This window comes from Malus sylvestris, chromosome 8 (assembly GCF_916048215.2).
Source record: "Malus sylvestris chromosome 8, drMalSylv7.2, whole genome shotgun sequence".
NCBI lineage: Eukaryota > Viridiplantae > Streptophyta > Magnoliopsida > Rosales > Rosaceae > Malus > Malus sylvestris.
In genome coordinates, this window is record NC_062267.1 from 727,351 (window position 1) to 755,246 (window position 27,896).

General features: G+C 36.6%; 2 protein-coding genes across 2 annotated transcripts; both read right to left on the minus strand.

The window, feature by feature from the left end:
* Positions 1–5,271: 5,271 nt before the first annotated feature.
* Positions 5,272–8,983, minus strand: LOC126632695 (GDSL esterase/lipase EXL3-like). The gene is made up of 5 exons (XM_050303148.1): positions 8,611–8,983; positions 7,401–7,531; positions 7,049–7,282; positions 5,781–6,036; positions 5,272–5,692 (listed from the first exon to the last, which is right to left on the minus strand). The coding sequence occupies exons 1-5, from the start codon at positions 8,933–8,935 to the stop codon at positions 5,496–5,498; spliced, it is 1,143 nt and encodes a 380-aa protein (XP_050159105.1). The 5' UTR covers positions 8,936–8,983; the 3' UTR covers positions 5,272–5,495.
* Positions 8,984–13,945: 4,962 nt separating this feature from the next.
* LOC126632299 (protein FREE1-like) lies at positions 13,946–18,457 on the minus strand. Its single transcript, XM_050302657.1, has 10 exons — positions 17,405–18,457; positions 16,744–16,830; positions 16,514–16,645; positions 15,670–15,801; positions 15,423–15,488; positions 15,227–15,337; positions 14,959–15,051; positions 14,709–14,742; positions 14,437–14,507; positions 13,946–14,298 (listed from the first exon to the last, which is right to left on the minus strand). Exons 1-10 carry the CDS (start codon positions 18,329–18,331, stop codon positions 14,221–14,223), a joined length of 1,731 nt encoding a protein of 576 aa, XP_050158614.1. The 5' UTR covers positions 18,332–18,457; the 3' UTR covers positions 13,946–14,220.
* Positions 18,458–27,896: the final 9,439 nt, after the last annotated feature.

The window sequence follows — 27,896 nt, forward strand, 5'->3', positions numbered from 1 at the left end:
GATGATTTTTTACAACTACACTCCTTGACCTTATATGAATACAATGATTGAATTTGATCTTCAATTTAAAATATTTACACTAGTGGATACCACAAAATCTTATGTTATACTTAATAAAAGTATGAATAAACTCTTAAGTATTAGTGAATCTATTGTTTTAATGGGATACTCATTCTACGAAAATAGTTTCAATGATCCAACCGTCAAACATGTTTGTATATATTTCGAGATCGCATACGTCAAAAATTACAAAAAAAAAACATTCAGAGAGCAAGTAACGGGACAAAACTTTTCAACGGTTATAAATGAAAAATCACAATTTAACGGTTAATTTAACTCCGATTTTGATGATGTTTTACAACTACACTCCTTGACCTTATATGAATACAATGATTGAATTCGATCTTCAATTTAAAATATTTACACTAGTGGATACCACAAAATCTTATGTTATACTTAATAAAAGTATGAATAAACTATTAAGTATTAGTGAATCTATTGTTTTGATGGGATACTCATTCTACGAAACTAATTTCAAAGATCCAACCGTCAAACATGTTTGTATATACTTCGAGATCGCATACGTCAAAAATTACAAAAAACAAAAATTCAGAGATCAATTAACGGGACAAAACTTTTCGACGGTTATAAAAAGAAAAATCACGATTTAACGGTCATTTTAACTCTGATTTTGATGATTTTTTGCAGCTACACTCCTTGACCTTATATGAATACAATGATTGAATTCGATCTTCAATTTAAAATATTTACACTAGTGGAAACCACAAAATCTTATGTTATACTTAATAAAAGTATGAATAAACTATTAAGTATTAGTGAATCTATTGTTTTGATGGGATACTCATTCTACGAAACTAGTTTCAATGATCCAACCATCAAACATGTTTATATATACTTCGAGATTGCATACGCCAAAAATTGTAAAAAACAAACATTCAGAGATCAAGTAACGGGACAAAACTTTTCGACGGTTATAAACGAAAAATCACGATTTAACGGTCATTTTAACTCCGATTTTGATTATTTTTTACAACTACACTCCTTGACCCTATATGAATACAATGATTGAATTCGATCTTCAATTTAAAATATTTACACTAGTGGAAACCACAAAATCTTATGTTATACTTAATAAAAGTATGAATAAACTCTTTAAGTATTAGTGAATCTATTGTTTTGATGAGATACTCATTCTACGAAACTATTTTCAATGATCCAACCGTCAAACATGTTTGTATATATTTCGAGATCGCATACGCCAAAAATTGCAAAAAACAAACATTCAGAGAGCACGTAACGGGACAAAACTTTTCGACGGTTATAAACGAAAAATCACGATTTAACGGTTAATTTAACTCCGATTTTGATGATTTTTTACAACTACACTCCTTGACCTTATATGAATACAATGATTAAATTCGATCTTCAATTTAAAATATTTACACTAGTGGATACCACAAAATCTTATGTTTATACTTAATAAAAGTATGGTATAGTACTATTGTTTTATTTTTTTTCATAATTATTTTGGTAAACTTCTCATAATTTGAATGATTTTTAATGTTTGGTTTTTCTATGCTTAGTTTATGCAAAAGATAGTTATGACGTGGAAAACCTTACTGAAAATATCATCAACATAACTCTTGAAGGCAATAGATCAAGCCAAAGTTCCAATGCAATTTCATGATGATCGATGTAAATCGAGGATTTTGTAAATTGAGGTTTAAACTTTTGAGAAAGATTTCACAACCTTGAAAACAAAAACTGTTTCATTTTGCATATCCTTGCACATTTAAAATTTGTAATAGATTAGTAGTGTATGTATTATTTTTTTATTAGGCTCTTATTTTTTAGTGTAGATGTAGTACTTAAACGATAAATGTGTTTTAATGTTTTGAAGTAATATTTATGTGGCAATGTGTGGTAAGTGCAAATTTAAGAAAAAAAATATATTTTTCTTAACGGGTCATAACGGGTCGAGTCACTTTACCCGTTGGGTAAAGTGACACGACCTGTTAAGGACCCGTTAAGATAACGGGTGTGACACGACACGACCCGTTAAGATAACAGGTGTTACACGAAAACGACACGAACACGACTGACACGACCCGTTTACCAGGCCTATTTAAAGCAATGCCTATAGTAGGTGGTTATACGTACGTAACTAGTAATAAGATTAAATATTTACTTTTGGTTACAAATTTTCCTGGAAAAAATGGGACAGCATCGCAACTTTACTGTAAAATAACGAGAATTCCTTTGTCTCTACTTGTCAATTAATTGTTGTTCGTTTTTAATTTATTGGATGACAGGTCGAACGTGCCATATAAATTTCCTCATCCACCAACATCAATATTCAAGACCCGAGGGCTACATGAATCAATGAAGCCTCACCGGTCAAATATGAAAACCCTTATGAATATTCACCAGTGTTTTTGAAGTCTTTACCCCAAAACACAGTAGTAACTAGCGTCATAAGAAACAAGGAGGGACACAAGGGGAGGCTAATTATAGCTCAACGTATGCAGTTACTAGTCATGCAAAACTATAAGAAACTTTCATGACATCAAATGATCAGGGGTCAATGTTAAGAGGTTTGCTAATGTTCTATTTAACTGCCTAATTATGAGAAGTTCATAATGTAGAACATTTGACTGAAAAGATCAAAGAGCAACCTGATAAGCTTAAAAATCGCTAACAAGTCTCAAGCATTGCAAATTTGGATTCTAATGTCCAATTAATGACCCATTGTTTCAAAAAGAAGAGTGTAACGAGCAAGACTCATTAATGTGCACGTGCCCTAACGTATGTGCATTTTAAGCCAAAAACAAAATTTTAAGTTTTGAGACTCCTTTACATCATGTAATACATGGTGCAAGAAGAGTCATGTGCAATAACTAAAAATTGGTTGAAATAATTTGAATATAGAAATATGGAAAATTGGAAGCAGTTGGGGAGATGAGATATTATCGTGAATATGAATAACCTTTAGCTGAGTCTGCAGCAAGATTAAGAGTACTACACTGCTACTGGTTCTGCCAATGTTGGTCCAAATATATATGGACTTCTTCCTCCCTCCTCCGCCTTCATTGTCTTGCGAGTTGGACCGTATATTATAAAATCAACATTATGTATTAATTCCATGATATATAATAAGTACTCAACAACATTTAATAACAACAAACTCAAATGTTCTTCACAATATTTCATTGTCAAGAACTACCTCTGGCTTCTGTCTCGCTACTACTTACCACTAGTTATTCATCGACCTCGCTCCGCTAGCTTCCCAACCGAATCAAACTTCCCAAATTATTCTAATTTATGTGACACCTTCAATGTCGAAATTTTGTAAATATATATAGATATATATCATATATAAAGGAAACCTGAGCTAACTGTCTCAATACTTTAATTATCAAAATATCCATGGACCTAGATCTTCATTCATGGATTAATGTAACTTCCTAATAAGCGCTCATTAGTTATAAATCATAACGGGACTCGGATACATACCGTTCATGAGTATGTTGGGACCTAATTTCACATCGGAAAAATAATATATCTTGGAGTGGTTTAAGATTTCTTGGGCGCCAGTTCCTTACAACGCGATTTTAAGGCCAAGTTCTACTCATGAACTCTTAACAAAGTAACATATTACTCAAGTTACTAGGTAGCTAGTACTACAATGAAATGTACTCTTGCTTTTGTTTTATAATAAACCATATGTTTTAATTTTCTCACATAGATCGTCACGATAGCATGAAAACCAATTTAGTGCTGCCAATTGATAATTCATCGATCTCTACTAGCTGTTTGTTTTTTGTAGCACTTGATCGTTAAGAAATAATTGATTGTCCTCCAATTCACATTGTACTTAATTACGTCGTAATAATGCTTGCATCTAGTCCCCAAACTGCATCTCTCACCCTATGGGTAACTTTTCCACCCAAAAATTTAGGAAATTTTATTTTGAAATTTCATTTGAACTTATATGCATCTTTTTTTTAATTTGTCCTATGAACTAAAATTTTAAGTAACTTGTCATATTAACTTTCCAAAATCATTAATTTGTCATCACCTTAACACAGTTAAGTTTTCTATCCAATGTAAGACATGTGCCTCACATGATTCATGTTTAAGATTATTTTGGATTTTCGACTTCCTTTTCAGAAGCTATTTACTTCTCTTTGGTACAACTCTTAAATTTTGGCCAATTAAAAACATGTCATGTTTGTTTGAAAAAATTATGGTGAACTACTAAAAAAGTATCTTAGACTCACTAACATAGAGTTATGGCTAATTGCAAGCTTTGAGAATTCAGCACAGTCAATCGTGCTCATAAAAAACGTGGACAATCATGACCAACTATTTCATTTCATTGCTACCCTATATATATATATATATATCTGTGTGTGTGTGTGTGTGGGCGCGGGGTAACTTGCATGCCAAGTGGCCATCTAAAATAGATAATATTTAGATACTCATTAGTGAGTACTTTATGGGAAATGGATTCTCTCTGAATCCCTTCTACCTAATCCACCAAATCAAGGGATCTGAACCCTTGAAATTTGATCTAATAGCTACAAACAGGAGCCCCTTTTAAAAGTTATAATAAATTTAGCCGTTGGATCAAATTTCAAGGGCATGGATCCTTTGATTTGGTGGATCAGGTGGAAAGGATCCGGAGAGAATCTCTTTCCACTTTATGTACCCTCTTTGTGATTTGATCCAATCAATAGATGTCACGTGTTTTTAGTTTTTTAAAGCCCAAAAAAATTAATAACATCTCCATCATTTAATAAAACATGTGTTAAAATACCATGGAGCAAAATCAAAAGGTCAATAATTACTAGTGAGTACCCAAGTATTATCAATCAAATGTTCATCAGTTTTACTTTACATTTGATTATTTTTAAAGCGCATCATAAGCATTTTTTTTTCAAACCATAGCAATTTCAAACTGTCCCTTAATTTCCTAATTAAGGACAATTAAGAATTTAACTTAAAATTTTAAAGCACTACTTGAATTTAATTACTTTAATAGGACGAGAGCACTCTCTTAAGCTAACACTAGAACAAGGGGCGTGATATCCACACACCCCATTTTACTTCTCACACACCTTTTTAATTTTCGGTTGTTGGATCGGATGAATTGAAGAAGATCAACGGACAAAAATTATCAAGAGATGTATGAGAAGGAAAATGAAATATGTGGATAGCACATCCCCTAGAACAATGAGAGACGAAAACTGAAGGAATTAGAATATTACAATGTTTATTATTGCATTTTCTTCCAAAAAGATGAAAAGCTGATTACATGACTTGACAATGAGGACTGAGGATTAGCCAGGAGCATAAACAAATCGATCGATTCATGATATCATAATATTTTATATACTGATTTTAACAACCATATTAAAATGTAACGCAACTGATAAATTGGACTTAAAAAAGCGATAATATTATTTCATTAATCAATCGCTCAAGAAGTTGTTAATATATTTATTGATAAGTGAAGGGATGAGTATGTTGTAGGTTCGTTCTGTAGGATGATAACTATCCCAAAACACATAATCGGATCGATTTTCACACGTAGAATCGTACTTGTTGCATAACACTGCTACCTCTATTTCCCCCGTACCACAGCAACCTTGATCCACAACTTTAAAACCTAAAACTCATTAACCCAAATATCATTATTAACACAAAATATTAAACTAATTTCATCAACTAATGAATTAATTAATTAGAATAATTACCATATTTGGCAGGGTTGAGAATTATATCAAGCAGTGGATTGTAAACATCCACGTAGACGATTTTACTGCCAGCCAGGGCGGAGCTTAAGGAGTTGAGTGAGCTGGACAGTTTGATGTTGAATAACTTTGCCGCGTCGTTGTGTTCTTCTGCACAACCTCTCAGAATTCCTCCACCCAAAGTTCTTTGTGAAGGCACACATCCTATTGGTGGTGCACTGAACACGCCAATCCTTCTCACCCCAAGTTTGTACAATTCCTAATTAATTAATTACCATATCATTAGTAAATAAGGGATTTGATTAACGGAGTAGAATTCTCTCCATTCTAGATCCCGAAAAAAATTTCATTATGACGGAAACATGAGTGGTATACTACGTGTTTTTATATAAGTGGTAAAAAAAAATTATTTTTTAAGTTATTAACTTTTTAACAAGCATATCTCATTATTTGTATAGTGACACGTGATGTATTATCTTGTGTGCCGGTCACATTGAAAAATCTCTCCTAAATCCCTCCCCTTCCTCCTTTTCTCTCCTCTCTCACTTTTTTCTTTGACTTTCTCTATAAAAAAGTCAACACAAGATGTTGACGTGGCTAATCGTGACTGTTCAAATAGACGGAGACTGGAAAGGAAGAAAAATTGGAGGGGAGAGAATCCTATTGATTAACTTGTTAATCCAGTGGGTCAATTATTATAAAGGAAAATTGAAATAGAGAAATTTAAAAGTTAATCACCAATATGTTGTCTTGCTACTTGTCACCGAAACGAATCGGTGAATTTTTTTTAAGACCATTCTCATCATATATGGTAGGGTAGTATTATTTGCACTCTTTTTTACTTTTCATACACTTTTGTTAATTTTTCTCTATTTATCTTCTTCAAATTCATTCAATCCAACGGTCGAAAATTATGAGAAATGTATAAGAGATAAAGATGAATATGCAAATACCACGACTAGCTAAGGTACTATATTATTGCCAAAATAGGAGTTTATACGACATTTTTCTTTGTCAAAAAGCTTTGTAGTTTCCCTCAATTCTCTTTAAAACTCATCAGAAAATATGGACCCTCAATTTCCGTCATGACAATAATGGACTTGAATGCCATTATTTGACGAAAAATTAGATGGAAGTGGACATAGATCGATATCAAACTGTAAGAAACTTGTGTGGTTAATATAATTTTTTTTAATGTAAGTAATAATCACACAGAACTTTCAGTTCAAGTAATAAAAATTCAGGTAATATCTGTGCAAATTTCTTGTTACCTTGACGAAACTAGATGCAGAGTTGACCATGAGGTCAGTGTAAGCAGGAACACTATACTGCGCTTGTCTTATGCGAATGCCAAAATAGGTGTTGGCGATGTCATCACTGCCGGAAACCACCAGAACTAGAGCCTTGGATAGGATGAACTCGGTTCTCTCTTCTCCAACAACGCCCTTGAGCTTCGCTATATACTCTTTGAACATTTTCAACTGATCATCCATTGATATAACTGACTGCATTTTATCAACATTATGAAGAAATAAGGATTGATAAATAAAAATTAGAATTTATGAGCAAAGCAATTTAATCTATTGATATATTCATGGGTGCGCGCATGTTATATTAACGTACCACTATTTGGGGTGTCATAGGGTCAAATCCGGTACCACCTGATGCAAAGACAACTCCAGTGGGGAGATCTTGAGGTCGTAGATTTGGATCCAAATATGCCGGCAAATACTCTCGGATTCCCAATTCTGACGCTGATCATCATAAACCAAAATGAAGGTAGATAGAAATACTGAGACTTTGTTACTATTAATATTAATTTAAAAAATTTCAAGCATGGATTTTGTCCAATTCTTATTTCGAATAACTTTGTAAAAGTAGATATCAATTATCAAGTGTTAGTGTTAAGAAAGTAACTCAACATAAGGAAAGTAACATAATAATAAATTAATTTTAATTTGGACAAAGGTTGTAAAGTAAAACTAAAAAAAAATATGAAATACTACATAATTATTCTATAAATAAAGAAAAATTAAACTCCATAGCTATCTTGGTTGAATATGTGGATGATGTGAGTATGTATATCATATATAGATAAGGGATCCACAATTTTTTATGTTCTATATGTAGACGTGCAATCTTGGTAGCATAATTGTCACACCAAATGGCTAAACGGTTTTAGTTCTCTAAGAGATAAAATATGTGTAAAAGGATAAATAAGGTTATTTGTGTCAACGGAATCACCACCATGATACTCTCGAGACATAGAGTGCTTGTTGAGGTCATTGGTGATATGAGAGTTGGCCCAGAGTCCAGGAGCCATCTTTACTCATATTTTTCCATCCGCAATCAAATACATGCATGCATATAGGTATACAAGATATACCAAACAAAAAAATTTAGTTTCTAAGCTCTACGTAAACAAGGAATAAGTTGGAAAGCTTAAATTTTTTTTTCTTTTCCCTTTATTACAATCGATATTTTTATTTTAAACCGTACCAAAAGAAGGAGAAAGAATTCGAACCCTTGTTAGAACGAGACAAAATCTAAATAGTAAAAATGTTTTGCTATACAAATATGTGTATGAAGGCTTATAGGGAGGTTCACAGTAATGTTCTCTCCACTGACCGACAACTGCTATACAAATATGTCATGCACACACTGTGATTATCGGCGAGGACATCTCTCTCCGTGATGGATAAATCAGTTCCGATCGTAAACCCTCATGCGTCGAAGATGAAAACTACAGTTGGTACACATCAGACACACACGCATATATGAATTTAACGAAATGGATAAATGTATATTTGTATGCGAGAGAGGCTTGTTATACCTATGAGGTCTGAGGGCACTTTGCCATTGCCAAACCTGCCACTAGGCATGTGCTGCTGGAAATCTAGTCCATAAGGAGGGAAATTGCACCTAACAAGTGACTCGAGATCATTGTTGTTGCCCGTGTCCATGATCGAATCGCCGAACACTATCACCGCCGGAACAGTCTGGTTTGGTGGCAGGTTCACCAGTCCCTCTGTGGCTGTAGGGTACTGGAAAACACCAAAAACTACAACACAAACACATAATATCAACCGGGACGACAGCAACTGGGAAGGACAAGAAGAAGAGGAAGAAGACTCCATAACAAATAATCCTGATACCATTATTTTGGAAGACTCTTTGGTCTCACTCTAATGCTCCTCCAGGTGCATTTTTGTGCCTTAAATAGACAAGATGTGAAAATGTCGCGACATTGCCCTATTTTTAGTCGCTGACTGCTCTCAGAGACTTCAGAATATCCAAGCTTTTCTCCATTTACCACAGATAAAGAAACAAAAGGAAAATTAATAAAAATAGTTTGAAAATTTTAAGTTTTAACGAAAAAAATAAAATAAATAATAAAATAAATAGTATCAGAACTGACTTTTTAATGTAAAAATATAATTTTTTATTAAAATAAACAATATCTAGAACTTTTTGTTAAAATTCTAAGAAAAAACAATAAATAACCAAGATTTGTTTTTTACTGCAGTCATTTCAGTTGAATTTGTTACAGTTTTTTTAATACTAGCCTTCAAGATTCCTAATTTCTAGAAGTACGTACAATTTGCATGTGTTACTGCGTATTTCCGGTGCTAGATGTGGAGAAATTTTTTATTGGGACGGAAATACGGATAATATATTATGTGTTTTTTTTTAAGTGATGAGAAATTTTACTTTTTAAATTATTAGTTTTTTAATACATATATCTCACCATTTGTGTAATGACATATTGTGTACTATTTTGTGTGTCAGTTACACAAAAAATTCTCTCCAAAGATGCCATCATTTCTCTATATATGTAAATAAATAAATAATTGGAAAGTAATGTAAAAGACGTTCTTTTCTTTGCCACCAGGAATGAAAGTTACTTATCAGACATTAGAGAGGTCGCTAGTATTGCGGTTTAAAGATTTTTTTTGTCCACTTATAAGAAAAATAAACAAACAAATCAGAGGAAACCCAACCCTACTCAATTATGTTTCGAAAGTGATTACACACTCGGATTTCTATCCGCGCAAGTCTCTGTGTTTTTCTAACGATTAAATTTTGTACATGAAAAGAAATGAACATCTATGAACACAGGTAGTATGCATAAATAATTGAGAACTTTAACGAAACGTTTTCGGTACTGTTTATTTTAACGAAAAATCATATTTTTATACTAAAAAGTTAATTCTGATACTATTCATTTTACTCTTTATTTTGTCATTATCGTTAAAACTCAAAATTTTCAAATCTTTTTCATTAGTTTTCCTTAAATAATTTTCCTATTATTTAAGCTTCTTCATTAAAACACTACGTACGTTTACAAACCATAAATCAATGCTTTACTTCTTTAAGTAAGGCAGACCAGTTACCCGCTAGCCATATACATGTCATTATTTCTCAACTAAAAAACATTTTAAAATGTTATTCATGATTTCTTGATCAGCCACATGGTCTGTTGCATGTAGGTTGCATCACGCATACCTACTTGGCCAATGGAAAATCGTATACACTCCTCGATTCAGCATAATATATTTGTATATCACAAAAGGTACCTATCTCATCAGTGTCATAAACTTGATCTTTTAATTAAAAAAGTATATTTTAGGCATTGTAGGTGAAGAAACAGTGAGCACAAGTTTAATTGGCACAACTGTTGTAGTAATCTTCGGATACTCAACCTGTTTTTGTTATAAAGTGAATAAAATTATTAAAAGAGAAGAATTCAATTACAAAGACAAAGTTGAAAGGAAAAACTTGTACTAGAGTTATTCGTAAGTAGGACATGATACTTTAATATTGTCAATTCATGGTGGAACTTTATTTTATTTTTTTAATGATATTTGAGCAGATTGATCATGTGTGATGTTTAACGGCTATACGTGTTATATGTCACCTAATTCGTGTTATCTATGTGTTTAGTTTTTATCACACATGAGAATGCATGTGTGGATGTAAAAGAGTTTCACATCGCTGAAAGGAGAAAACTTGTATGGGCTTAAGTTGGGCTACTCCCCATATTGTTAATTGATTTTAAGATGTAACCTCAACTTTATTTATAATAACAGAGCAGGTTGTCTTACGTATGAAGTTCAATGACTACATGTGCCACACATGCTTCATGTCACCTGTTTATGTTTCCCACATGCTTGAGTTGAAAATTAACCACACGTAAAAAAACTTATTGAGAATGAATCTCACATTGATGGAAAAACGATTTTACATGGGCTTATAAGTAAGTTAAACTACTTATTTATTACCAACTAATTTTACGTTGGAATCTTATCTTTCTTCAAAAGTTGTAGTCGAAAAAATCTAGCATATAATTAAAGAATTAGACGAAACAAATTACACATTAAGATTGGGTCGTAGGTCTATTGTTGCAACTTCACGCTCCTCCCACACCAAACTGATGGAAAGAACCAAGATCCTTAAAATTTGGTCATCAAACTATACCGAAATAGCGTCTTATCTTCCCAATAAGAGTGAGAAGGGTCCCGGTAGAGCTTTAAGCCTTTAACCCCTCTCTCCCACAATTAGTAAGCTAATCTTGCTTCTTTATGAGATGTGGTTGGCTACCTTCTTCAAAAGGAAATCCCTCGAACCACAAATGTACAGTTGGACGCTTTGGGAATCAACTACTGGCAAGAGTTTTCTAAAACACCCAACAGGGTATTGCCTGCAGTCTACGTAAGATCTTGAGGTCGTATTGCATGCAAGCTGGTGAAAGAACGTAACATCATAGTTTATTAAACTTCCACAAAATTGGAAGGAGAAAAAGAGACCAAAAAAAGCAACCAAAAAACCATTTCACTAATTAAATTAATTATTTCCCTTTTCTATAACCAAAAAGGAGGGAAATTAAAGGACTCTCAGTTGGGTGAGTAAAGTAGGTTACTTAATGTAAATGAGGGTTAATTGAGTTAATAATGATCGTTTTCTTTAGTAGACTATAAAACTTAAGTTCAAGTTCCATCGTCGAAAATCTCTCTTAGTAGGCGATCTGTAAAAATAAAAAACAAAACTAAAACCTCTTATGTAAGTCTTTAAAGAGATTTATAGAATATTATGGCATGAGATGAAGTAGCCTCTCCTCCTCCTAAATTTTTTTTCAACACGAACAAAAAATGTAAGTTACTTTATTTTTCCACGTTTTGGTGGTCTCATTCCATGCGCTACTCGCCAAATTAATTGCAGTGTGTCAACTGCTCAACAAAAAGCACCAGCTACGGGCACGAATCATTATTTCAGAATAATAATTTATCTTCCTGCATCTTCACTCTATATATGCTGGTAAGTTCACCATATATTATGATCAAAATCTTGAATTCGATTAATATATACAAAGCAGTTGGATCGTGCCAACTAAACCCATCAATTTGACATTATATCGTACCAACTAAATCCATAAATCTGACATTTTACCTACTAATCACAAAACCCTATCCCTTAAACTATGATTTTTTTTTTTTATGCAAACAATATCAAGAGAGGAGAATTCAAACACACCAGATGTTTGAGTGGATGATAAATTCTCTTAATCACTAGTTATAAATCCTTTGCTCATTAAGATATGATGCTTAACCCATAACTTTTCAAGCCTCTTGTTCGATCACTAGCCTACCAAAATTCTAGTATACTCCAGTCACTGGAGTCCAGTGTATCATACACTAAAGTTTTTAATCGTTAAATTTTAGTCATTAAATTTTCAATCAAGAATCTAACAACCAAAAATTAAATGTGTCCCGAGTAGAAAAGCACCCTCTGCAAAATTATGGTCCAATCTGTATTGCTAGCATGTGTTGAGTTGGAACTTGTAAATAATGGAAGTTCGTATTTTGTATGGTTATCATCAGACATCATCATCAAATTATACATCTTTATTTTTTATTGTTCGAATAAAGTATATCATTTAAGAGTATATGAATTCGAAGGAAGGCCTATTGCCACATGTCAGCTAAAGAATATAGAGATAGCTATCACGTCTAATATATGAATGGAGATGAATTGTGGGCTCTCCTCTTTCCATATCTTTCTCATGCCTTTTTATTTTGTGTGATTACAATTAAACAAGATAACATTTTATATTAATTTTTTTATAAAAATAATAAAATAAAAAATAAATGTTGACGTAACTTAATCGTGACTGTATATAACAGAATGATATAAAGAGGGTATGGGAATGGTAGGGCAAACAATCCATCTCTGATATGAATTCGAATCATTAAATGCAAAGAAAGTAATGGATTGTAACCCTGAAGGTTCAAGGGAAGGCCTATTGCCATGTGTCAACAAAGAATAGAGAGATAGCTACCACGTCTAATCTATGAATTAGAATCATTAAATGCAAAGGACGTAATGGATTGTAACCCTGAAGGTTCAAAGGAAGGGCTATTGTCACGTGTCAGCTAAAGAATAGACAAATAGCTACAACGTCTAATCTATGAATTCGAATCATTAAATGCAAAGGGAGTAATGGATTGTAACCTGAAGGTTCAAAAGAAGGCCAGTTTAAGAAATGAACTTTAACGAAAAACTCATGATACTATTTACTTTAACGAAAAATTATATTTTTACATTAAAAAATTAATTCTGATACTATTTACTTTACCTTTTATTTTATCCGTATCGTTAAAACTCAAAGTTTTCAATTACTTTTCATTAATTTTCCTATTTTAAAAAGACAAGTACTCCTTAATAGAATTGGGAGAGAATTTGTATTATTATAGCCGAACCCACTTGTAACCTTGTTCCCAGTGTATACAAAAAACTCGGTGGACGTAGTTCAGTTTTAGAAGGTGAACCGTTGAAATCTTGTGTAAAAAATCATTTGTTTGCAAAGCCCAAGTCCATCAAGGACAAACACTTGATCCATCAAACTTTTGTTAGCCTCACCAGTTTTAAGCGTTAACAATTATAAACACCACAAATCTCAAATACATACATAAACATCCAGAGTCTACAGGATTACAGCAACAGGGGAGAAAGTTTTTGTTGAGAAAGTTTTTTTCTAATAGAGCCTTTCAATTCATACATTTGTTAATACATCGTAATCACCCACATTTAATCAAATTACTACACGGATGAGCACATCGAACCAAAAGATCGCAAACACGGCACAATCCCTCATCAAACAAGGTCAACACTGATGAACCATCACATATACAGAAGTAAAAATATAAACATCAATTTACATACAGAAGGCAAGACTCAGTTTGATGGGGCTTTCAAGTAAAAACTTAATATACACTCTAAACAGCAGAACGCAGCAGCCATCCAGTCAAACAACAACGCAGAAAAAACACCGACATGCAAAAGCTCTTCCAAATTATTAGGAAACATAGGCAATCCAATAAAACTAATTGAACCAGGAAACTTCATAGATATCAATTGAGTGCTGTCGTGAGAATCTGTTTTCGAATCAATGAGCACTCACAAGAAATGGATTCTGGCAAACCCCACATTCAATGGTCTCCGACCCCGAGCTGGGAACTTGAACCTGCAACAATTCCAGTAATGTCATCACCACATACACAAAAAATATAAACATGCACACACTACTACTCCACAAACACTATGTAAGTGTGCGATTTTAACCTCACTTCAAAATCAGTTCAACTTCTATATAATATATTACCTGCAAGTGGACTGTGCATGTAGGACAGGCAACTTCTCTCATTCTCCTCCCAGATACATCGGATTTTGAACCTGAGGCATGAACATGCAAAATTGCAAATTATTAACATTTATACAACTCTAGCTCCTCAGCTAATATTTGAATGCTACAAAATTAACCCCACTTATTGAACTCAAACATTGAACATGTACAAGGTTATCCAAAACAAATTCTTTTCAATGGAGGGTCTACTTATATTTCCAACGTCTAATGTTCACAAGCAAAGAAACTACCTGAAGATTCCTTGCGATTCCTTTCCAACTCCTCCTGTTCAAAAAAAAGAAAAAAAAAATTTATGAAGCAAAAAAGGAAGTGCGAGCACGCAAAACAGATGTGTATCAAAAAATGACTCTACTGATCCAGACTTTAGAAGAAATTCAACTCATATTCATAATAAATTTTATTTTCGGTGGAAATATAATATGTCAATTACGTGCAGATTGACTTGTTTGAAGCAAAAGACAAACACAACACTGAAATCACCTGAAGCTTCTTGGCAAGATCCTCATGACTATGAAGTCCTGCAGGTTTACTAGATGCTTCCTTGGCATTACTGAGCCTCTGAGTCACTTCAGCCTACAAAGGATAATGACACCATATAAAATCTTGATTCCGCCACACTAAATTTGAAATGTTGAAAATATAAAATGGAATCTTCAGTCCAGTCCACACCCCTCTACTTACTACTGATGTAATTGGTATAATATGATCAGCTAACAATGATATACCCTAAAGAAGTTTAGAGACATACCATGCATCGGTCACAAACTCGAACCAGCGGGGCATTCTCCTCAGCAGTTAAGGCGATTCTGCCATGGGTACACTTGTCACAGAAAATGTCTCCACAGTTCCGGCAGTGATGCTGAAATGAGGGAGAAATCCATAAGTTCAAATGAAGAGAACATGAACAACCAACAATGAAGATGCCACTTTAACTCTAGACATACCCTACGGTTAAAAGCCCCAAAATCTGACACACAGGCCGTGCATTTTGTAACTGCCTCATCGGGGACCTAAAAAACAGCAGTAACGAAATAAGAAAGAGTAGAACAAGATTATTTTATTACTTACCAAAAGAACTGCAACAACCATATCCTGTACTGAAAGGTGTACATGGAGACATATAAAGCACTACCACGTTTATATCATTCCATTGAAACAAACAAAAGTGGAAGGAAGGCAAGCTAATATTACCCAATGATCTTTCTCCACATTTCCCGGTTTTATAATGTTCATCCAATCGGTTAATCCTTTCTTTCTCTCTGTAGACTGTTCGCTTGGCCTTACCGATTCCGTTGGCCTGATTCTTCCACCCATTTCCTTAAGCTGTGTTACAAGGGGTAAGAACAATACATCACTAAAAATAATCAACATTCAAAATCTCTCTGATAAGGTTAAACAGTCTTGTGGACATAAACATGAACCATATTATGCATTATTGAGATCTTCAATAAAAGCATATAATTTAATAAAGACATAACCACCCAATCATAATATCAGCATAAACAAAAGTAAGCTCATAGTTCTATTTTCAAAATAAGAGGGCCAAACAGACGTTGATAACAAATTTCAATAAGTTCGCAAAATGAATGATAGAAAGTTCATTACAGATTATGCATTGAAGGAATACATTTGATATTCATGCAATTTTGCACAGAGAAATCAGCTGGCATTACTTCACAACAAAACACTACCCCTCATGTAAGTACACTACTCATGCATATTTGATCAATATGAAATACAGGCCCGAGTCTAAAAGTTCAGACACATAAGTCAATCTCTGTAGTTTACCACCCTACTCAAAATGAACACATATAACTGAAACACGAAATGACTAATCCAGCCCACCTTTATTAATTTTCACATAGAACCAAGGCACATCAATGTTTATACTTGCTACATGACAACATATCAAATAACAGGAGCAGAAACAAGGAAAACATCACCTAGGCCCTAATTAATCACATGTTGTCAATAAATAAGGGGCACGATTAATCTTTTAAGACAAGGGGAAAGGCAAAATTCCCAAGTTTCCAACCTGTACAGTTGCAGCAGTCACTGTATCCAAAAGGGTGTTGGCAGTGTAACTATTTGACTGCAATCTAATACGCCTTGGCTCAATATCCACAGAGCTCTTTGACCAAAAGGCGAAGGTAGATGAGTCGGTTTTCTGCTTGAGAAAAAAAATAAACATACAAATTACTTTTACCTCAATACATAAATTAAAAGTTCCTTAACGAACTTGATGCTAAAGTAAAGTGAACTTACATCACATCTTGTAACGGTGTCGAGGGGATATATTCTCAATGTCCGACTGGTAGCAGGATCAAGCATACGGATACCATCCAAACCAATCTGATATAGAATTTAGTATCGGCAAATCTTAACAAATCAATAGAAAAGATTTGAAAGAAAGCAGGGGGAAGGAATTAAACAAGAGCAATGGATGGCATTCTAAACACTACCCATACTTTAAACCAACATAAAGATGATCATCCCGAGGAATACCAGAAACAGCTTCATGATAATATGCATTTCAAAAATAGGAGAGTCCAAGGTGGTGTTTTTATAACTCTTACCTTTGGTAACCCATTCAACATAGACCAAGAGGCCATAGTGCTCTAATTCTAAGTAGCATCTAGTCCCTATTTGCCATTTCTTTAGAGTAACATTTATGTGAAAACATGATTTCTTCTGCTAAGGCTCCCAATTATAGTTGTAACCTAAGCTACAAAGTTAAGCTGTTGAAATCAGTGGCATTGAACGACATAACGGAACTAATCCGTTCCCACAACAACACAATCACTAGTGAAAATTAACAATGTGAAAAATCCAATCACAGTAAACACAATAGAAACTAACAAGTTATATGCTTCTAATTAAAGTTAAAATTTTACTTATATAGAACACAGTATCTCGTTGGTCATACCTGGCAAAGGACATCCATAGTGCTCTGCCCTCCACTTTCAGCCAACAGCTTGACCCGAAACTTCTGCACCCCACTCTTCGCGTCCTCTTGCGTATCGGCCTTGGGTACTGCCCGGACGATCTTGTTCGAGCTCACCGGCGTGGTTTTCCCAGATGGGACACTAATCGACCTCCCGTAATCATCGAACAAAGTCGAACTTGACGACTTGGGCGCGGTGCCGCGAGCTCCATACGGCTCCACCTTATCACCTCCGTACGCATAAACACCGTCGCCATACCCCGCATCGGGACCTGCATCATACCGCTTCCCATATGGATCCGGACCCAAATCGGATCGGCTTCGGTTGTATCCCCCATACCTATCATCTAAATAGGAGCCGCCGGAGCCACCGCCGTGATCCAGTTTCAGAGAATTCTCGTATGGATTTTCATATACAGGCGGGACCGAAGGGGGCGGCTGAGAAAACGGGCTCTGGTAAACGGACGAATACGGAGAGGAGGGGTTGGAATTAGGGTTAGGGTTGGCGGGAATCGAGGGCGGCAAAGTGGCGTAACTGGGAGCCGATTGGTTATATTCGTACGGTGGTTGATACGGTTGCTGCTGTGGCGGCGGTTGATAGGGCGAATGGGTCTCGAACGGAGGGAAAGAAGAAGGCGGCTGAGGCGTGGGATTGAAGGTTTGCAAATTGGGATTGGAAATTGGAGAAGGAGAAGGGGTGTAGGAAGGAGCGGTGGGAGGCGCAGGGTCGGGATTCAGAGAATATGGGGGGTAAGATTGGGAATAAGCGGAGTAATCGGAGGAGGTGAAAGGCGGTGCGGAGGCGTAGGGGTTGTGGTGGTGATCGGCCGGGTTAGGGATAGGGTTAGGGTTTTGATGCGGAGGAGGGTACTGGTAATAGGGAGCGGAGGCGTAATCCCCGTTTTGCATCGCTGATCGCAACGAGGTCGTTTCAGAGAGAGGAAGAAGATGAAGAGGAGGCGGAGCAGGCGGAGGAGGAATCAGCAATGCGGTTGCGCTGGGAGCAAACTGACAAACGGTCTTGCGTGTGGCTTTGAATAAGTTTAATGATGTCCCGAATCGAATCCAGAATAATTTAGAAACTACAAATGGGCTGATCTCACCTTTTTCGAATTACAAGTCACATATCAAATGGGCCGAGCCCACTTAAGAGTGAACTTTTATCGAGGCTCTCTAGTAACCATCTAGTTTTTCATTTTCTTTAAATATTGCATACATTTATATTTTTGATAATTAATGTTTTATTCGCAATTTTTTATCCAATCAAAATTTTAAATTTTTATGTGGTTGTTTAATGATTAGATTCTTAATTTGATTGTAGTTTTTTTTTTTCTAACGATAGTTTTTTTTTAGTGCATTTTTGCTCACCACCATATTTATCACCGTTAGATGAGTTTGAATTTTGAGATTTGTGCCTATCCATTACACGAATTTTAAAATCCAAACTCATCTAACGGTAATAAATATGATGGTGAGCATACATCACACTAAATAGTGGTGAGAAAAAACGCTCCTTTTTTTTTTGTGCTTGACTTAATGTGATCAAAACATTTTTTTATTAATTATGAGAAAATAATTTTTTTTTAATTAATGAAATGGATACACACGTTAACACATGGAGAATTCATTACATTGCGAGATGATTATGGGAACATTTGATACTTTAATTTGTAAATATGAGTATGGATAATATTTCGCAAATCTTGACCAAAGAAAAAAGAGACATTTTCTCAGTTATTAGAATGTACATGACACGTTGGTCTCCGATCCAATCTGTTGTCGTTCCTTGTGAAGACTATTTATGTACACAATCACATTGGTTATTATGAAATTTAACTATTCTCATATGATGTTCATTGGCTTATGTTGTAAGGAATTTGATTACTCTTCATCACTAACTGATTTTGTTAACAATGGGCCCCTTTAGGCACACCCAATGGCATAAGCTCAAGGAAAGGCCCAAGAGCCCAAGGCCCAAGGAGTTCAAAGAGAGCCGACCCGAGCACTTAGGTCGACCGAGACAAAAGAAGGATTACCCGACAGCTTGGTGCACGTGGGTCAATTGACAGCTTCATGGCATAAGTATCCAGGGGCAAAACTACTTAAGTGCTATTCGAACCAAACCACGACTTCCAATCGATAGCAAAGGCCTAGGATGGGACGTAAAGACAATCAAGACAGTGCTCAACAAGACGAGGCGAGGTAACCAAGGTCCGAGTGGGATGCTCGGCTCGCTTAAACCTAAAAAAGGTGCACCACCCAAATTGCTAAAACGTCACTTCGTTGACGAGGGCCTGGCTGAATCGGTGGAAAAGTGTTAGTAAGTTAGTGCAAGTTGTGGGCACATTAAATGCCACTTTGAGAGGCCTTAAGAGGGGGAGGCCTATATAAAGGGGTAGAGACCTCTAATATGGAGGTTAGACAAATATGAGAGAATAGAATGAATGTATGAGCCTAGCAATATATTGATGGGCAATACAACGGACATAATCCAGTTTTAACGGGTAAACTGCTTGTATCTTTAAGTCCATCTAATACCATCTCATTTCTTTAGCCCATTGAGAGTGATTCAATAAGTTTGTCAACCTTACAATTTTGAGAAGAAACTTTCATTTCATTCATGCTGTCAAAACAAATTCACTCATGCTTGAAACACAAGTTTAGAGATTTTTTTGTTTCCCTTTCACAGCTACTAATTAGGTTTGCGGTAATAACCTAATATTATCTATGTTGTTAATTAGTACATAGATCGATAACATTAAGCGATGCTGTGACTGCAAACGTGGTCAAAAGTTTTCCTGTATAGCTGTATTTGTTAACACAGCAAATTTGCAGACCTTCTTGTTGCAGTGTTCCCTAAAACTAAATGCTCCATGACCATGACGTTCGAACCGCCTGGCCCAAGTGTGATTTCATGTTGCAGGTGCAGAGATAAATGGAACACGATTCTCGGCCAATTGAAATGAGGAAAGAATGGAAAGCGGAAAAGAAGGACAACCAGATCAGTCACTGAACAACTGAATGACCGACTTGTTAATATGTATGCAGATATATCAGAGAGAGAATTATCAAGAACTTAGTGAGAGAAAGTAAGCAGAGAGAGAGAGATGAATATCTGTATTATGTATTTCTTACTCATGAAGTCATTACATTTAGACTTATATAGCAGCTCAAATACATGTAACTAACTAACTAACTAAATGCACAATCTATTGACAAGTGTCATAATCCCACACACATATATATCCTAACAGCCCCCCACAATCTCAGGTTTGGATGAACCAAGCATGAGATTGGTACAATGAGACCGAAACAAAGGAGAACTAAGGCCTTTTGTAAGGATATCCGCAAACTGCTCCCTGGAAGAAACAAACTGAACCAGGAGACGATGTTGAGCAACCCTTTCACGCACAAAGTGAACATCTATCTCAATGTGCTTCGTACGCTGATGTTGAACAGGATTGAAGGACAAAGCTATGGCGGACAAATTATCACAAAAGAGAACTGGAGCTGTCGGAAGTGGGATGTGCAGAAACTGAAGAAGCTGTTGGAGCCAATCAAGTTCAGCGGAAGTGGAAGACATGGCCCGATATTCCGCCTCGGTAGAGGATCGTGACACGGTATGCTGCTTCTTAGATGACCAGGAAATGGGATTGCCACCTAAGAACACAACTAGGCCCGTTGTAGACCGTCGATCATTAGGGTCACCAGCCCAGTCTGCATCACTAAAAGCTTTTAACTGTAAGTCACTAGCAGAGTATGATATACCAAAGGTCATAGTACCCTTTAAGTATCGCAGTATTCGTTTGACTGCAGTATAGTGAGAAATCATAGGAGCCTGCATAAACTGACACACTTGATGAACAGAAAAAGCAATGTCCGGCCGGGTGAAAGTAAGATACTGCAATGCACCTACTATACTTCGATAAGCTGCCGGATTGTTGAAAGGAGAACCATCATCCTTGAGTAAGCGATTGTTAGGTAAGCAAGGTGTATCACACGGCTTGCAATCAACCATTTCTGCCTTCTGTAATAACTCCTGTATATACTTGGTCTGAGACAAGAAAAAACCTGGACCAATTCGATCAATTTGAATGCCAAGGAAGTAGTGCAGATTGCCCAGATCTTTAATATCAAATTCATGTGTAAGAGAGTCAATGACCTGTTGAATGACAGAAGAAGCACTGCCGGTGACAATTATGTCATCAACATAGAGTAGGAGAATGACAATCTCAGTACCAATGTGCTTAACAAACAGAGAAGAATCAGCATAAGTGGAAGTAAAACCAAGAGAAGGCAGAAAATTGGTGAACCGTTCATTCCATGCCCGAGGTGCCTGTTTCAAACCATATAAGGATTTGTGTAGTTTGCATACAAACTCAGGATGAGTGGGATCTTCAAACCCCGGAGGCTGAGCCATATATACCTCTTCGTGCAACAAGCCATGGAGGAAGGCATTTTTAACATCGAGCTGCCTTAATGACCAATTAAAATGGGCAGCCAAAGCTAATATTAAGCGAATAGTAGTAGGCTTGATTACGGGGCTAAACGTTTCCCCATAATCCAGGCCAGGTTCTTGACTAAAGCCCTTGGCTACCAGCCGAGCTTTATGCCGAGAAATAGAACCATCAGAGTTCTTCTTAAGCTTGAAAATCCATTTGCAGCCCACTAAGTTTTTCTGAAAAGGTAAAGGAACCAAACTCCAAGTGTCTTGAGTATGCAGGGCCTCAATTTCTTCTTGCATAGCGTTATACCAAACAGGGACCTTGAGGGCAGATTTATAAGTGGCAGGCTCACACAGAGACAAATCAACATAACCGGAAGCATTGAGAGAGCTGAGGAAAGCTTTCTTCTTCACAATACCATTCTTGCTCCGAGTGTGCATAGGATGCATATTTAAAGTAGCAATAGGCAACACCGGTTGTAGATGATTAGGACCAAACTCAGGATCCACAGGGAGTAAGGAGGAAGAGCTTGCTGAGACAGTAATGGACGGAGAAGATGAAGCATCTGTGGTATTCAAAGTAGAAGAGTCGAGGGTGGAAAGTGGTGGAGGAGGGATGATATACGGTATTGATGCAGCTACTAAGGGTAATGAAGGATGAATATCAGAAGTGACACACTTAGACTGAGCTAGTAATTGTTGATACGGAAATATAGATTCATCAAACACAACATGCCGAGATATAAAGATCCTCCCCTTCAAGACATCAAAACAAATAAAGCCTTTATATTTAGAGGCATACCCCAGAAAAACACACTGAGTTGTTTTAGGTTGTAATTTGGAAGTGTTATAGGGCTTTAGTAAAGGAAAACACGAACACCCAAAAACTCTAAGATGAGTAATCACAGGAGATGTACCAAAGAGTAACTCAAATGGAGACTTATGATTTAAAACTGGTGTAGGCATCCTATTGATTAAATAGGCAGCAGCTTGACAAGCAAAAGACCAAAACTGAGATGGAAGTTTAGCATATTGCAGCAGGGTAATAGTAGTTTCTATAAGATGCCTATGTTTTCTTTCGGCTAAGCCGTTTTGCTCAGGAGTGTATGGACAAGAAATTTGATGTACCATCCCTTTGGCTTTGAGAAAAGCTTGTAGTTTATGACTTATATACTCCCCCCCACCATCTGTTTGTAAACACTGAATGGTTGCAGAAAACTGAGCTTGAACAAAGGCATAAAATGAGACAAATGTATCAAAAAACTCTGATTTATTTATAAGTGGGAATACCCAACAGAATCTAGTACATTCATCAATGATAGTTACATAGAATTTGAAACCATCAATTGAATTACAGGGTGCAGGGCCCCAAAGATCACTGTGTACAACTTCAAAAGGTATTTGAGATTGATGAGGACTAGATTGAAAAGGCAATTTGGTAAACTTTCCTTCTAGACAACTATGACAGACTGAGGGTACATCATCCTTGGAACACCGAATATTAGCTTTATTGAGCATAGTAGACACAATATTATTGGTAGGGTGACCTAACCTACTATGCCAAAGAGATGAACTAATGAGCTGTCCCAGAAATGCAGAAACCTTGAATTTACTCGGGGAATAAGAACCAGGATGTTTGGCAAGGGATGAGATGGGATAAAGTCCATTACTGCATAGCCCTTTGTAGAGAATCCTCCCTGTGGCCTTGTCCTGAATCCAAAAACAGAACGCATCAAAAATCAACCAGCAGTTGTTATCAAGACAGATTCTATGCACTGATAATAAATTCTGAGACAATTTGGGCACATATAAAACAGAATTTAATTTGATAGGATGAACTGGTGTATGAATAACAGTGCTGCCAACATGAGATACTGTCAAACCTTCTCCATTAGCAGTGTGAACTGTCTCATTGGTTGGATATGGAGAGGCTAAAGACAGGTTACTGAGCTCAGTGGTCATGTGATTCGTAGCCCCAGAATCAGCAAGCCAAATTTGAGGGGAAGACTGAGATGAAGATGCCTGAGAAGAGGATGGAACCACTGTATGCATGGCTTGCATCGCAGGTTGAGAAGGGAACTGAGGTGCTGAAGGAGCATAGGAGTACTGAGCCATAGATGGGTGCTGTGGACCAATGTATGAAGGACCTTTATCATTGTAAAAACAAAACCAAGTTGTGTGGTTGTTCTTTCCACAAATCTGACAACTAGATTTATCCACTGTCTTGGAGTTACAAAATGGTGCAGTATGACCATATGCATTACACAACTGACAAAACACAGATTGAACAAAAGGCACAGTTGGAGATGGACCAAGAACACCAGATGTAGGAACATGATTCTGATTAAAGAACTGTGGTCTTGATGCAGGATACCGATACCCTGGATTGAACTTTCCTTTACCCTTCTGCCTGTTATTGGCAAACTGTCTGAAACCACCAGTATGACCATTAGATGAGCCATTAGAAGAACTATAGGGCACATGACCAGGTTGTGATTGAGTGTGATAAGACTTAGGTTCAGATATGGTATTGGTATTAGCAACCAAGGCAGACAAAAACTGAGATGAAACATTGCTCTCCACAATTAGTTCTTCTGCGAGTAATTGAGACCTAAAGTCTTTAAGAGAAATGACACTTTCCCGTCCTCGAATAACACATCGAAAAGTATTGTACTCAAGAGGTAAACCATTAAGGGCCAAGATGACAATATCCTCATCAGCAAAGTAAACTCCAGCAGCAGACAAGTAATCTCGAGCCTCCTTAATGCGCTGCAAATATTTAGACACAGAATCTGAACCTTTCTTAATGGTTTGCAGATTCGATTTCATCTGAAAGATGCTGGTTCTTGAAACAGTAGAAAACTGTTCTTTCAACCGATTCCAAAGATCACAGGCACTAGAACTTCCAATAGCACAGGAAATGGCAGCAGGTGATAAAGTCGCAGTAATCAGTTGCATCAAGGCTCTATCATGCAGTTTCCAAACAACATATGCATCATTCTCAAGTTGAGAAGAAGAATTACCAGATACCATACCAGAGTCACTCGAATTAACAAGAAATCGAGGAGGACAGAGATTAGAACCATCAACAAACTGCATAATCCCATGACCTTCTAACAACAATTGCATTTGAAATTGCCAATTCAAGTAATTTGTATCATCAAGCTTAATATTCACAGATGTAGGAATTGTGGAAATAAGAGCAGTAATTGGAGATTGAAGAATCTGAAGTTGTGATGCAGTTACCATATTGGCAAAGTTCGAAGAACAACTTGTCACTGAGACACCAAAACAAACACCTGGTGTGCAGCAAATCTTCAACACAACGTCACAGATCCCAATTTGCAGCAAACCCTAGAAATGAAGAGAAGAAGAAGAGTGTACTCGTACAAAGAAAGAACACAATCACGAGCAGCAACGACGCCGAAACACGTAGAGAAGAAAACCGGCGAATGATATTATATCAATTTGGAGAAGCGGAAGAAATCAGAAGGATCGAACAGAGTAGCGTTAGCTGATCCGGCGATTGATACCATGTTAATATGTATGCAGATATATCAGAGAGAGAATTATCAAGAACTTAGTGAGAGAAAGTAAGCAGAGAGAGAGAGATGAATATCTGTATTATGTATTTCTTACTCATGAAGTCATTACATTTAGACTTATATAGCAGCTCAAATACATGTAACTAACTAACTAACTAAATGCACAATCTATTGACAAGTGTCATAATCCCACACACATATATATCCTAACAGCCCCCCACAATCTCAGGTTTGGATGAACCAAGCATGAGATTGGTACAATGAGACCGAAACAAAGGAGAACTAAGGCCTTTTGTAAGGATATCCGCAAACTGCTCCCTGGAAGAAACAAACTGAACCAGGAGACGATGTTGAGCAACCCTTTCACGCACAAAGTGAACATCTATCTCAATGTGCTTCGTACGCTGATGTTGAACAGGATTGAAGGACAAAGCTATGGCGGACAAATTATCACAAAAGAGAACTGGAGCTGTCGGAAGTGGGATGTGCAGAAACTGAAGAAGCTGTTGGAGCCAATCAAGTTCAGCGGAAGTGGAAGACATGGCCCGATATTCCGCCTCGGTAGAGGATCGTGACACGGTATGCTGCTTCTTAGATGACCAGGAAATGGGATTGCCACCTAAGAACACAACTAGGCCCGTTGTAGACCGTCGATCATTAGGGTCACCAGCCCAGTCTGCATCACTAAAAGCTTTTAACTGTAAGTCACTAGCAGAGTATGATATACCAAAGGTCATAGTACCCTTTAAGTATCGCAGTATTCGTTTGACTGCAGTATAGTGAGAAATCATAGGAGCCTGCATAAACTGACACACTTGATGAACAGAAAAAGCAATGTCCGGCCGGGTGAAAGTAAGATACTGCAATGCACCTACTATACTTCGATAAGCTGCCGGATTGTTGAAAGGAGAACCATCATCCTTGAGTAAGCGATTGTTAGGTAAGCAAGGTGTATCACACGGCTTGCAATCAACCATTTCTGCCTTCTGTAATAACTCCTGTATATACTTGGTCTGAGACAAGAAAAAACCTGGACCAATTCGATCAATTTGAATGCCAAGGAAGTAGTGCAGATTGCCCAGATCTTTAATATCAAATTCATGTGTAAGAGAGTCAATGACCTGTTGAATGACAGAAGAAGCACTGCCGGTGACAATTATGTCATCAACATAGAGTAGGAGAATGACAATCTCAGTACCAATGTGCTTAACAAACAGAGAAGAATCAGCATAAGTGGAAGTAAAACCAAGAGAAGGCAGAAAATTGGTGAACCGTTCATTCCATGCCCGAGGTGCCTGTTTCAAACCATATAAGGATTTGTGTAGTTTGCATACAAACTCAGGATGAGTGGGATCTTCAAACCCCGGAGGCTGAGCCATATATACCTCTTCGTGCAACAAGCCATGGAGGAAGGCATTTTTAACATCGAGCTGCCTTAATGACCAATTAAAATGGGCAGCCAAAGCTAATATTAAGCGAATAGTAGTAGGCTTGATTACGGGGCTAAACGTTTCCCCATAATCCAGGCCAGGTTCTTGACTAAAGCCCTTGGCTACCAGCCGAGCTTTATGCCGAGAAATAGAACCATCAGAGTTCTTCTTAAGCTTGAAAATCCATTTGCAGCCCACTAAGTTTTTCTGAAAAGGTAAAGGAACCAAACTCCAAGTGTCTTGAGTATGCAGGGCCTCAATTTCTTCTTGCATAGCGTTATACCAAACAGGGACCTTGAGGGCAGATTTATAAGTGGCAGGCTCACACAGAGACAAATCAACATAACCGGAAGCATTGAGAGAGCTGAGGAAAGCTTTCTTCTTCACAATACCATTCTTACTCCGAGTTTGCATAGGATGCATATTTAAAGTAGCAATAGGCAACACCGGTTGTAGATGATTAGGACCAAACTCAGGATCCACAGGGAGTAAGGAGGAAGAGCTTGCTGAGACAGTAATGGACGGAGAAGATGAAGCATCTGTGGTATTCAAAGTAGAAGAGTCGAGGGTGGAAAGTGGTGGAGGAGGGATGATATACGGTATTGATGCAGCTACTAAGGGTAATGAAGGATGAATATCAGAAGTGACACACTTAGACTGAGCTAGTAATTGTTGATACGGAAATATGGATTCATCAAACACAACATGCCGAGATATAAAGATCCTCCCCTTCAAGACATCAAAACAAATAAAGCCTTTATATTTAGAGGCATACCCCAGAAAAACACACTGAGTTGTTTTAGGTTGTAATTTGGAAGTGTTATAGGGCTTTAGTAAAGGAAAACACGAACACCCAAAAACTCTAAGATGAGTAATCACAGGAGATGTACCAAAGAGTAACTCAAATGGAGACTTATGATTTAAAACTGGTGTAGGCATCCTATTGATTAAATAGGCAGCAGCTTGACAAGCAAAAGACCAAAACTGAGATGGAAGTTTAGCATATTGCAGCAGGGTAATAGTAGTTTCTATAAGATGCCTATGTTTTCTTTCGG

Coding starts and splice junctions, on each gene's coding strand:
- LOC126632695 (XM_050303148.1), bottom strand. CDS start 8,935: ATGGTATCAGGATTATTTGTTATGGAGTCTTCTTCCTCTTCTTCTTGT. Junction 7,532..8,610: donor AGTGCCCTCAGACCTCATAG/GTATAACAAGCC, acceptor TATGATGATCAG/CGTCAGAATTGGGAATCCGA. Junction 5,693..5,780: donor TCTCAACCCTGCCAAATATG/GTAATTATTCTA, acceptor AATGAGTTTTAG/GTTTTAAAGTTGTGGATCAA.
- LOC126632299 (XM_050302657.1), bottom strand. CDS start 18,331: ATGCAAAACGGGGATTACGCCTCCGCTCCCTATTACCAGTACCCTCCT. Junction 16,646..16,743: donor ACACCGTTACAAGATGTGAT/GTAAGTTCACTT, acceptor TTTCTCAAGCAG/AAAACCGACTCATCTACCTT. Junction 14,508..14,708: donor GAATCGCAAGGAATCTTCAG/GTAGTTTCTTTG, acceptor TTCATGCCTCAG/GTTCAAAATCCGATGTATCT.